Source organism: Lacerta agilis, chromosome 13, assembly GCF_009819535.1.
Source record: "Lacerta agilis isolate rLacAgi1 chromosome 13, rLacAgi1.pri, whole genome shotgun sequence".
Lineage (NCBI taxonomy): Eukaryota > Metazoa > Chordata > Lepidosauria > Squamata > Lacertidae > Lacerta > Lacerta agilis.
This window is the reverse complement of record NC_046324.1, coordinates 354,512-366,544: the sequence shown is the minus strand read 5'-3', so window position 1 is coordinate 366,544 and position 12,033 is coordinate 354,512. Positions and strand designations below refer to the sequence as shown.

Genomic DNA, 12,033 nt, shown 5'->3' with positions numbered 1-12,033 from the left:
ATCCCAATCCCAAAGAAGGGCAGTGCCAAAGAATGCTCCAACTACCGCACAATTGCGCTCATTTCACATGCTAGCAAGGTTATGCTTAAAATTCTACAAGGCAGGCTTAAGCAGTATGTGGACTGAGAACTCCCAGAAGTGCAAGCTGGATTTCGAAGGGGCAGAGGGACCAGAGACCAAATTGCGAACATGCGCTGGATTATGGAGAAAGCTAGAGTTTTCCAGAAAAACATCTACTTCTGCTTCATTGAATACGCAAAAACATTTGACTGTGTTGACCACATCAAAGTATCTGGGTCAAAGTTAAGGGAGAGAAAAATAACAGTGATCTCATTGTGGGAGTTTACTACAGATCCCCAAGCCAAACTGAGGACACAGATGATGCCTTCCTGGAACAGTCTTCTCCAAAAAAGAAAACAATGCCCAACCTGAAGAATATGGAGCAGATGATTCAGCAGGGGGAAAACAGCCCAGAATAAGTAAGGAGGTAGTACAAGAATTCTTGGGCTGCTATGGCCAAATTTACTCCCTTCAAGACGCTCCAAAACTATTTTTTGCGCCGTCTTCTGAAACTTCCCCCTCGTCTAGAATTGAAAATCTCTTCAATAGAAACACTGATATGGAAATGAACTCTAAATTTTTGGTTAACACTCTGGCATAGACTTCCTGATCACTATCTAGCCCAATGCCTATGGCGGGATGAATTTGCTAGTCCTTAGGCCAGCAAGATCCATGCCAAACTTCTGCATATTGGAATTTCTCCTTCTGAAGTCCTGAATTTAGAATTGATTTCCGCAAAAAAACTTATCAATTTGAGACTAGACGATATCGAACTGCAGCATAATCATATGTTTGGGGGGGGAGTATGTTCCTCTCGGCATTTGGGTATTACATCTACGCAGCTTCTTCCATCTTACTTCTCATCCCTTACCACTGCAAAACATTGTTTTGCGTTTATTAAGGCAAGGTTTAATGCCTTTCCTTCCAGGGTCATGTCACATAGATTCTCTAGGGGCCATGTATCAGATTTATGCTTGTGTGATGAGTTGTCGAGGGAATCCCTTCTGCATATTGTTTTTATCTGCCCTTTATACAGTGATGTCAGGAGAAATTTGCTGAGCCCACTGGCCCAAAAATTCTCTGGACTTCCAGCTGAGATTCAGCTTACCCTTTTACTCTAGGATTCTAACCCAACGGCAACCTTGCAAGTGGCAAGGTATCAGACTTAGGTTCTGAACCATAAGAGGCGAAATGGCTTATTACAGGACTCCTAATGGTTCTTTTCCACCCCTTTTGGGCCTATAACTCCTGATAGTATCATAGGTTGAATTTATATTTATTTTTCCTGATTGTAAATATTTTATATTATTTCTATTTTAATGTAATTATTTTAGCTGTTTTTGCATGGATTGTAAGACAGGTATGATTTGTGTGTCCATTTATGTATGAGCTTATAGCTGCAATAAAGTTTTTTATTATTATAACTTGACATGAGTCAACAGTGTGATGCAGCAGCTAAAAAAGCCAATGCAATTCTGGGCTGCATCAATAGGAGTATAGCATCTAGATCAAGGGAAGTAATAGTACCACTGTATTCCGCTCTGGTCAGACCTCACCTGGAATACTGTGTCCAGTTCTGGGCATCAGAGTTCAAGAAGGATAGTGACAAGCTAGAAAGTGTCCAGAGGAGGACAACCAAAATGGTCAAAGGCCTGGAAACGATGCCTTATGATGAATGGTTTAGGGAGCTGGGTATGTTTAGCCTGGAGAAGAGAAGGTTAAGGGGTGATATGATAGCCATGTTCAGATATATAAAAGGATGTCATATAGAGGAGGGAGAAAGGTTGTTTTCTGCTGCTCCAGAGAAGCAGACACGGGGCAATGGATTCAAACTACAAGAAAGAAGATTCCACCTAAACATTAGGAAGAACTTCCCGACAGTAAGAGCTGTTCGACAGTGGAATTTGCTGCCAAGGAGTGTGGTGGAGTCTCCTTCTTTGGGGGTCTTTAAGTGGAGGCTTGACAGCCATCTGTCAGGAATGCTTTGATGGTGTTTCCTGCTTGGCAGGGGGGTTGGACTGGATGGCCCTTGTGGTCTCTTCCAACTCTATGATTCTATGAAGCTATGGCAAGTTCTTAATGAAATGAGAGTGCCGGATCACCTCATTTGTCTCCTGAGAAATCTCTATGTGGAACAAGAAGCTACAGTTAGAACTGGATATGGAACAACTGATTGGTTCAAAATTGGGAAAGGAGTACGACAAGGCTGTATATTGTCTCCATGCTTATTTAACTTATATGCAGAATTCATCAAGCGAAAGGCTGGACTGGATGAATTCCAAGCTGGAATTAAGATTGCCGGAAGGAATATCAACAACCTCAGATATGCTGATGATACTAGCTTGATGGCAGAAAGTGAGGAGGAATTAAAGAACCTTTTAATGAGGGTGAAAGAGGAGAGCACAAAATATGGTCTGAAGCTCAACATCAAAAAAACTAAGATCATGGCCACTGGTCCCATCATCTCCTGGCAAATAGAAGGGGAAGGAATAGAGGCAGTGAGAGATTTTACTTTCTTGGGCTCCATGATCACTGCAGATGGTGACAGCAGTCACAAAATGAAAAGACACCTGCTTCTTGGGAGAAAAGCAATGACAAACCTAGAAAGCACCTTAAAAAGCAGAGACATCACCTTGCCGACAAAGGTCCGTATAGTTAAAGCTATGGTTTTCCCAGTAGTAATGTACGGAAGTGAGAGCTGGACCATAAAGAAGACTGATCGCCGAAGAATTGATGCTTTTGAATTATGGTGCTGGAGGAGACTCTTGAGAGTCCCATGGACTGCAAAAAGATCAAACATATCCATCCTTAAATAAAACAGCCCTGAGTGCTCACTGGAAGGACAGATGCTGAAGTTGAGGCTCCAGTACTTTGGCCACCTCATGAGAAGAATGGACTCCCTAGAAAAGACCCTGATGATGGGAAAGATGGCGGGCACAAGGAGAAGGGGACGACAGAGGATGAGATGGTTGGACAGTGTTCTCGGACACAACTGAACAACAACAACAATGTTTTTACACATGCTGGAAGCTGCTCAGATTGGCTGCGGCAACCTAGTCATATGGGTGAGGTACAAATAAATTGTTGTTGTTGTTGTTGTATTGTGATTTTATGTTGCAACCATCCTGAGACCTGCGGGTATATGGCGGTATTCAAATTTAATAGCAACAACAGCAACCCTGCCTGAAACCCTGGAGAGCTGCTTGCCAGTCAGTGTAGACAACACTGGAATAGATGGCCCAGTGGTGTGACTCAAGACAAAGCAGTTCCTTCTGTCCCTAAATGTTCTCTTTTGGCACAACAATCCTTCCCTAAAAAGGCCTATTTATGAGTTAACAGGGAAAGGTATTCAAAGATGAATGACCCTTGAGTAAGCCAAGACTTCAGGATTCTATGTGACCTGTCTTTTGCAATGCCTCAAAAAACTAGCTTAGTGTTGTCACTACAAACACATCCTTCCTGGGGTGTGATGCTCCCATAGTACCAACCTGCTGGGCTTGAGTGCCCTTGGATTGATCAACATCTCGGTCATGTTCACACTACACACTAAAAGCCCCCTAATGCTACATCACTGGTCATGGCTCCCCCCTCAAAGAATCCTGGGAACTGTAGCTCTGTGAGGGATCTCCTGACAGCCCCTGGGACCCTTAACAAACTACAATTTCCATGACTCATTGGGGAAAACCATGACATGACATGGTGACCGAAAAACAGTGCTATCATCCAGGTTCAAAATCCCCCTTGTGACAAAATCCCCCTTCTCGGTCTCAGCCCCCATCTTCAACACAGAGCTACCTTTAAGGTTGTTGTAAGGATTAAAATAATGCACACAAAGCACTGTGAACACTTAAAAGTGCTGTACAAATACTAAACTAGCCAAAAGCTATGACACAAATCCCAAGAATTATCCAGAGAAGTGGGACCGGCAGCAAAATAGTGGTGGTGAGTGTCATGCCCTTTTGCAGAATACTCCATTCCATCTGCACCCAATAATCCCTCAGCATTCCATGGCCACCAAGCAAGTTCAGTCCTCACTGAACCACTGGGGATGGCGGGGTTGGGTGAGTGGGAGAGAGAATGACTTGGCTTCCTTCCTCTAGACTTCTTTTCCCATCTTCCCACAAACGTCGCACATTTCCCCCAGGCCTGCTGCTCCCTCCCTCCCTCCCTCCTGTGTGTGAGTGAGGCCATTTTGGTTCCTGGTTTAAGAAGCCATTTGGTTCCATGAACATTGCAAAGAGATGGAATCCTGACTGGAAAGGCACGTGGGAACCAGGGCAAGTGAGGACAGAAGAAGAGGGAAAAGGCAACAGAAAAATGGAAGAAAAAACAACATGGATAAATTTGCTATGCATGCCAAGGAATGCTGAACATGGGAGGTATCTTTTAACACGTGAAATCATGCAATGAGGCAAGGTGTTTTTGCTCAACTCTCATTCTACTAAATGATGAAAGACATCTAGAGGGTGGAGAAGAAGGTGCCTCTCGCTGCATCAACCAGAAGGTTTCTTCCTAGGAAGAGCCCTTCAACTCCTCTACGAGAAAAGGCTGCAGTGTTTGGGACTTTTCAGTTAGAGAAAAGGTGAGCAAAAGGAGTCATGATAGAAGCAGAAATTCAGATATATAAGCAAGGCACCAAATGGCTTCTTAAACCAGGGTTAGTCACCAAAATGGAATGTCTAGTTGCCATTTGGAGGCCAGATGGCTCGAAAGCTGTATTTTTCAATACAAACGTTTGGTTCCTGAAATTCATTCAGGTTGTGCAGATAAAATATAACAGATACAATTCTACAGGATGTGCTGCTAGTGTGTGAAAGCAGTCCAGATCCAAGGATCCCCAGGGATGCACCTCCAGATGGGGGAGACGCCAGACACCATCCTAGTGCCCAGGCATCTTCACTTGGTTGCAAGTGGCCAACAGCCAGGTGCAAAATGTGCCTGGCAAATTTTGAACGATGGACAGGAGTTTATAAAACATTGCATGGCATGGAGAAAATGAGTAGAGAAACATTTTTCTTCCTCTCTCATAACGCTCGAACTTATGAACAGCTAATGAGGCTGAAGGCTGGAAGCTTCAGGAAACATAAAAGCAAGTCCTTCTTTGCGCAGCACATAGTCAAACTATGGAAGCAGTGATGCTCCCAAAGCTATGTGGATTTAAAAGAGGGGTCGACAAATTCATGGAGGAGAGGGCCTGGGAAGGCTCCTACTCAGGAGTTGGAGGCAATAATGTTTCTGGATATCACAGGAGGGCAGTCTCACACTGATCAGAGACTACGTATGAAACCATTCCTGATTTGTTTTGCAGGGAGGGAAATGCAGGGAAGACAAAACAAACATGCAACTAAAACATGGCCTTGATCCTGGCAGCGATGATTGACTGTGGATTTCACTCCCCACGCTGACCTTGCCACCAAGCTGACGGAGAAACAAATCGAGAAAACATGCTTTGGGAAAGAGGGAGCCAGGAAGGCCATTTTGCGTGTGTGTGTGTGAGAGAGAGGGGGGGGTGGAGGAGAGAATTAATGTGTGTGTTGGGTCAACTCACTTTGCATATGCAGTCCTAGACCACTTTCCTCCACAAAAATTTAGCTTGGGGTTGGGGTTGAATGATTGTCCATCCCTATTCTAAGCTGCTTGGTGCCTACTCTGACATGAACCTGCCCAATTATTAAGATATCCCCAACTTGAGAAGTGGATAGAAAGACAAGGTGTCTCCTTTCCAGTGGTGGCTCCTCAGTTGTGCAGTTCTCCCTCCACTCCCAAATCTCCACTTCATATCCTTCTAAATGACTTTTAGGTCATTTAGAATGTTGCATTCAAGCAAGTTTTTAATAGAGTTGAGTATTGTTTCAGCATTCTTCTTGCAGAGTCTGGATGCATTTTAACACTTTCTGTAGTATTTATGTTGCTTGTGCCTTTGCTGTTCTGTTCTTACCACTGATCTGTTTTTTTTGGGGGGGGGTGGAGGGGGCAGTTTAGGAGGCATGCACTTTAAATTTTGTTGCAAGCTACCTTGAAAACTAAGATGAAGCAGCAGGATATAAATAAATGCTGGGGGGGGGGGAATTAAAAATATAAAAACCACATCCCGATGGAATGCTTTCCTAGAAATGGAATGCATATTGGGGGGGGGGGACAACAAGCTGATATCTTTCTCCCACTCCACTTTCCTTTCATATCCTTTCAAGAATGGCAACTTGTGGCACCCAAAGCCTACTCCCAGTCCTTTGGGAATGCACAAAGGGAAGGTCACAAGGAGGGGGGAGGCAGAGAGAAGGAGCAACAGAGTTTTCAGGAGTAGAAGAGGACAACAGACAGAAGACAGCAGGGCATGGGAAAGGGGCAGAGTCCAGGAAGTACAGCTAGAATCTCAAAAGGTCTGAAGAATTCAGAGAAAGATAAATTGCTGGGAGAATTTTTACCAAGGGACTCTGAAGTTATTTATTTATTGTGATGCAGGTGGTGGAATTTTCCCCCAGTGATTCATTTTCCATTGGAATTTTTTCCCTGTTTCATGAGTTCTTCAGTAACTATGAATGGATGTCAATTGCAAATACACGTTGCTTGGCTTCAAAAAATTTAGCTTCATTTACAATAATACAAGTAAAAATATGTACACTAAATTAGATCACTCTCTAGGGTGTCATAAAAAATTCCTGTTGCAACCCGCCCCCACTCCAATGCAAACCACTCTAATTTGCATATTGTAATTGCACTGGAATTTAACCTAATTTGCATAGAAAGGTTTTTTTGGGGAAAACATCTGGGAATTTTCCAGTGCAATTTTTTTTGAAAACCCCAAAACACTATTAACAACGTAACACAAGCTTTAAAATAAATTAGTAAATACAACTGAAATACATAGTAAAACAGAACACCATAAAAAGGGGGTTGGGGGAGACCTCCAGAAGTACAACAAAGCAAAACTCACTGCAGTCCCAAATTAAAGGCAATTAGTAAAAGAAGAGAAAAGAGGATCAGATCACCTGAGTTGTTTCAAAGGTATGGGCAAACCAAAAAATATTTCTCTAGCACCAAAAAGACACCATTAGCTTTCCTAGGATGGCTATTCCATAATTAGAGTGCCACTACTGAAAAGGCTCTTTCCCAGGTTGGTCGGTTGGGGCATCCAAAGAGCATCTCAAGGTCTGGGGAATTCAGTGTTTCAGGTAGGCGGATGCCCAGCCATTTAGGGCTTTAAAAGTTAAAAGCAACACTGAGCCTGGGAACCAATGGAAGCCACTGCATCTGACAAAGCCCAGGCCTCGTGAGGCCCAACCACCCTCTGCGAGTCACTTGCCTTGAATCCGTGCTCTGGTGCAATATGGAATTAGTTTACAAAGCAAAAAAGCAACACCTGATTTAATTTGCTAGCAGCTGCCAAGATGCTAACAAGAAAATCCAGACAAAATAGGAAACAAAATAGAAAATCCAGGAAACTTATTACTGCATTTCTGTATTTGACTAGTTAGTGTTTGGGCTATGGGGAATATACTTAAATTGACATATGTAATAACAACTTTTAGAAGCTAAGAAATATATTTGACCTTTGCGGCTTAAATCTAGGGCATGTACCTGTTCACTTTTCCAGGATGGAGCAATAATATAACCATACAATGCAAGTGAAACAAAGCACATTGGTCAGGGTCTGGTCAATGCTTGGATGGTGGACACTAGCAAATAACAGACTTCCTAGTCCAGTGGTTGGCAAACTAAAGCCCGTGGGTCAGATCAGGCCCAATTGCATTCAGGATCCGGCCCACAGACTGTCCATGGATCAGCATGGGAATTCTGTTCGTTCAGGCTGTGCCATTCCCCCCCCCCATGCCATCCCCCCCCATGCCATTCCCCCCCTCCACACTGCAGTGGTGCCTCCTCCCTCGTGGCTTCTCCCCGCCCTGCCTAGAGGAGGAAAGGGGGCTGAGCACCATTTTAAGCAGCCCCTTTCCAGAGCCAGCCCTTTCGCGCCGCTCATCTTCCTTCCACCGCCACCGCCGCCCTGGTGCTCCTATGAGCCAGAGCGGAGCAGACAAACTCACTCTGCATACACACGAGAAGCGGCGGTGGCGGCAGCCCCTGGGGCTGGGGCTGGGGAGGACTACTTGCCCCCCCTCACCTCTTCTTCCAGTCCGTCCCCCCCGTGCCGCTTCTCTGGCCTGCCACACAAGGTCTGAGGGACAGTGGACCAGCCCGCAACTAAAAAAATTTGCCGACCCCTGTCCTAGTCCATGCCACCAAGGCTAGATGGCGGTCTCCTTGGGGTGGGGACCTGCCTCTTCTACTCTGTAAAAGTACTGTCCTGGCTCTTCTAAGCCTGTCTGAACCTTACGATCAAAAGCAGGGACCTTCTTCTCTGGCCCATCCTTAGTCAAGAACTTATCAATGGGGACAGGGTACCAACGTGAATGAAATTTTGGGAGGCCCAGGTAAGCCCCCCACCACCACTTGAATGGCAGGGCCCACCAACTTTGGGGGGTACAAGGCCCCCTCAAATATTTTATGGGGGGCGGTTGAAGGGACCTTGGCCCCTAGGAGTTGGCCCCTATGAATGCGGAGCAGGAATAGGGCTCCTTCCTAAGAAAATCTGCTCTTTTTCTGGATAACATCTGAAAGACATTTTCCATTTGGAAAGCGTTTTCTGACTGCTGCTTTTATTGTTTTTTTGGGGGGGGGCATTAATGCTGCTCTATGCTTTTTAAAAATATTACCCGATTTTACACTGCTGTTGTACATTGCTGGTTTTTAAGATGCTTTGGGAAATTCGTTTGAAAAGCATGGAAGACATTCTTTAAGAAACCTAAACAAAGCCACCTGCAATCGGATGGAGTAATAGCAACAATGTATGCAGCCTTCAATTCTATGCAAGACAGGTTATATAAACGCAAGATTAAAAACAAACCCACAGACCATTTTGTTTGAATGAAAGGGTTACATTTATTAGAACAGTATAGTATCTTTTCCACAGCCAGGACGGACAATGTTCACTTTTTCTGCTACAAGCTAGGAGTGTGAAAACTTTTAACGGAGAAGAGACGCTCCCGAGGTGGGTTTGTGTCTCCCGGCCTTCGCAGGGGTCGCTGACCCCTTTCTGGGGAGCCTTCCGAGGGTGTGTGTCCCCCCCTTCTCCTCCGCTTCTTTCTTCTCCCGAAGGGATGAGCAACATCCACCTCGCACGACTCAAGCGCAGCCGCATCCGGTGGGATGTGCGTGCGCGAAAAAAGAGGGCCGGATCCTTCCCAGGGGAGAAAGTGAAAAGGGCTAGAAGCAGAAAAGGGCGAAAGGGCAGAGCGCGAGGCGGAAGCAAGATGCCCCTGCAAGCAAGCAGCTTTTGCAAGCGGGGCCGGGGATCTTTTCGCGAGGAAGGAGGGGCGGGAGAGGGAGAGAAGCCCCCCGAGGGACCCGCACGGAGGCCTCTCCAGGAACCCAGGAGTCCTGTGCAGATGCGCAGGCGCTCTCTCGTGAAGAAGGTCCAGCCCAGCCAGGCTCCCGTGCAGAAGCCGATCTCCCCGTCTGCCCCCTCCCGCGGCAGGAAGGGGAGGGGGGAGGAGAGAGGAAGGAGGCCCCGGCCAGACGCCGGAGCAGAAAGCGGCCGCGGATCCTGCGCGCTTGCTGGCCTTTTCGCTTCCGCGGCACTTCCGCTCCATGTTGCGCTTCTCTCTCTCGCCTCACAGCTTTTTTAAAAGGGGTGGGGATCTAATTACCCCCCCCCCCCGAAAAAAGAAAACATCACACATACAAACACCGGGCGGGGGGAGGAGAGGATTAGAAGAGAAAAACAGTTAATGAATGAGGACTCCATTACTGGGGGGGAGAAGCCCCTGAGGCTGCTGGATCCACACCCCCAAGACAACTGCGGGGAGGCGGATAATTATCCTTCACCCTCCCCAAAAGACACCCCAATACCAAGAGCGCGTGTGTTCTTGCAGCCCCCACCCCAAATAAGCGAATTTCCTTGCTTGTTAATAACTCCTCCTGCGGTGCCGGCCCCCCTCCTCGCTCTGAAGGGGGGCGTCTTTTATTGGGGGATCATAGCGGGAGGGGACGAGGCGCCCCCAAGGCCCAACAAGGCTCCGTCTCCGACTAGGCCGCATCGCAGCCCCCACCCCCGGCAGCGGTTCTGATCTCCTTGGAAACATTCACCAGGGGGCACCACTTCTGCCCCCTCCCCTTTAGGTGGGGAGTGGCGGGGGGGCTACACTTTGAGGGACGCAGCTCCCCCTACCCACCAAGAACGGATTTCACCCCCTGGAAGATGAGGGGAGGGGAAAGTAGGAGCAAAACGGAGAACAGACCCCACCCCTCAAAAAAACTAGGCCTGTGCCCCCCTCAGTCGGGAGACGGGAGGGGGAGGGTCGAGGGCAGAGACGATGCTGTGGGGGGCGCTGCTTCGTTTCCAGGAATGAGACGACCGAAAAGCAGCCCCCCAAAAAACAGATGGGTACGAAGCGTTACTCTAGGCAAATAAATATTATTTATGCATCTCATTGCTCTTTCCCCTCGCAATCCGCGTCGTTGCGAAGCCGTTTAAAAGAGCGCAGCAAAGAGGCCCGAGAGGCTCCCATCTCATCCAAACAACGGGGCGGGGGGATAATGCGAAACTGGGGAAAAGCCGAGAGAAGCCTCTCCGGCGCTCCCGCAAAAACCGTCCCGGCGCAAACCCCGCCATCCCGACCACCTCGCCCTCCTCCCTCCCCATGGCCCCCCAAACCTATGGGGGCGCCCAGAGAGCTCCTACCTGCTCCTCCTCGGGGCTCAGCTCCGCCGCCATCCTGTCCTCGGGGCGCTCCCAGGACTCGACGCCGGCAAGGGAGCAGGAGATCTTGCAAGTTTTCCACAGCTACCACCCCACAAACATTTCCAAAAGCAGGTCGTCTCCTTTTTCCTCCTCCTCCCACTTTTTTCGGGGGGTTGCTCAGCTCGGGTCGCTCCCAAAGTTGGAGGATCGCATTCTTCGCCGTCGTTGTCTTTCCTCCCTTTTATGATGTGCTTTTGTAGATATATAGATATATGTATTCTTTTGAAATGGGGGTGTGAGCACGGAGGGGAGCGCCCGGTTATTAGTATTCGGTGGTTTTTTGTTTGTTTTCTCTCTCCTTTTCACTGTAACAGGGATGGCGACAACGACAACTTCGACAAAAAAAGTTCCATTAAAATGAAATGTCCTGGAAAACAAAACAAAAAAATCTCCCTTGATAAAATAATAACGCTAATTCTGATTCAGCCGCGGAAAATGTCTTCTGGCATTAAACACGCCTACATATGGATCGGAAGGCAAAGGGGTTTAACGAGAAGGGAAGATGTCTCGAAATGGCAAAACTTCCCAGCCCCCAAGCTTAAACTCCCCTCCAGATTGTGCCGAGATATTCACCCTGCAAAGATCCCTCCTCCTGCTGCTTTCTGGGAGAAAAAGGAGGAAGGGAGGAGGAAGAGGAAGAGAGAATCAGTAGGAAGCAATTTCTTTTTTATATGTCCTGTGGCCTGGAGGGGGGGTCGTGGGTGAGGAGGGGGGCGCTTCTCCCTCCCCCCCTCTCCTTTCTGCAGTCCTTGTTCCTCAAAAGCAGCAGGCTGCGCAGAGAGAGGGAGGAAGTAAGCCCAGCTAAAAAACCCCCCTCACGTCACAGACCAATACTGCTTCCTTTGCTGCTTCATTTCGCTGCCAAGCCTCCCTCCCTCCCCCTCCCTGGTTGCTCCATTCAGAAATTGAATCTCATTCACAAACAGCACAAGCGGCAACAGCAAGCGAGGACAAGCCGGGACGGAGGGCTCCCAAGGGGGCGGGGGGGGGGGAGGAAGAGAACCCTAAAAGGCACCGGCAGCAGACAGACAGACAAGAAACGAATACCCACGCAGCAATCTGCCCTGGCAACTTCTAAAAACTAAGGTGGCAACTCCATGCACAAAGGAGAAAATCCCATTGAAACCAATGGAAACTTGCTTTTGAGTCAATGTGTTGTAAGAGACACCTTCTTT

The 12,033-nt window shown here is 47.4% G+C and overlaps 1 protein-coding gene across 1 annotated transcript in view; it reads right to left on the bottom strand.

Annotated features, from left to right (window-relative positions):
• Positions 1–11,071, bottom strand: part of PTPN9 (protein tyrosine phosphatase non-receptor type 9) — a 53,127-nt gene extending 42,056 nt beyond the window's left edge. Inside the window, exon 1 of the mRNA XM_033166977.1 lies at positions 10,799–11,071. Coding sequence (XP_033022868.1) covers positions 10,799–10,831 — 33 coding nt within the window. The 5' untranslated portion in view covers positions 10,832–11,071. The remainder of the gene's footprint in view (positions 1–10,798) is intronic.
• Between the last annotated feature and the right edge of the window lie 962 nt (positions 11,072–12,033).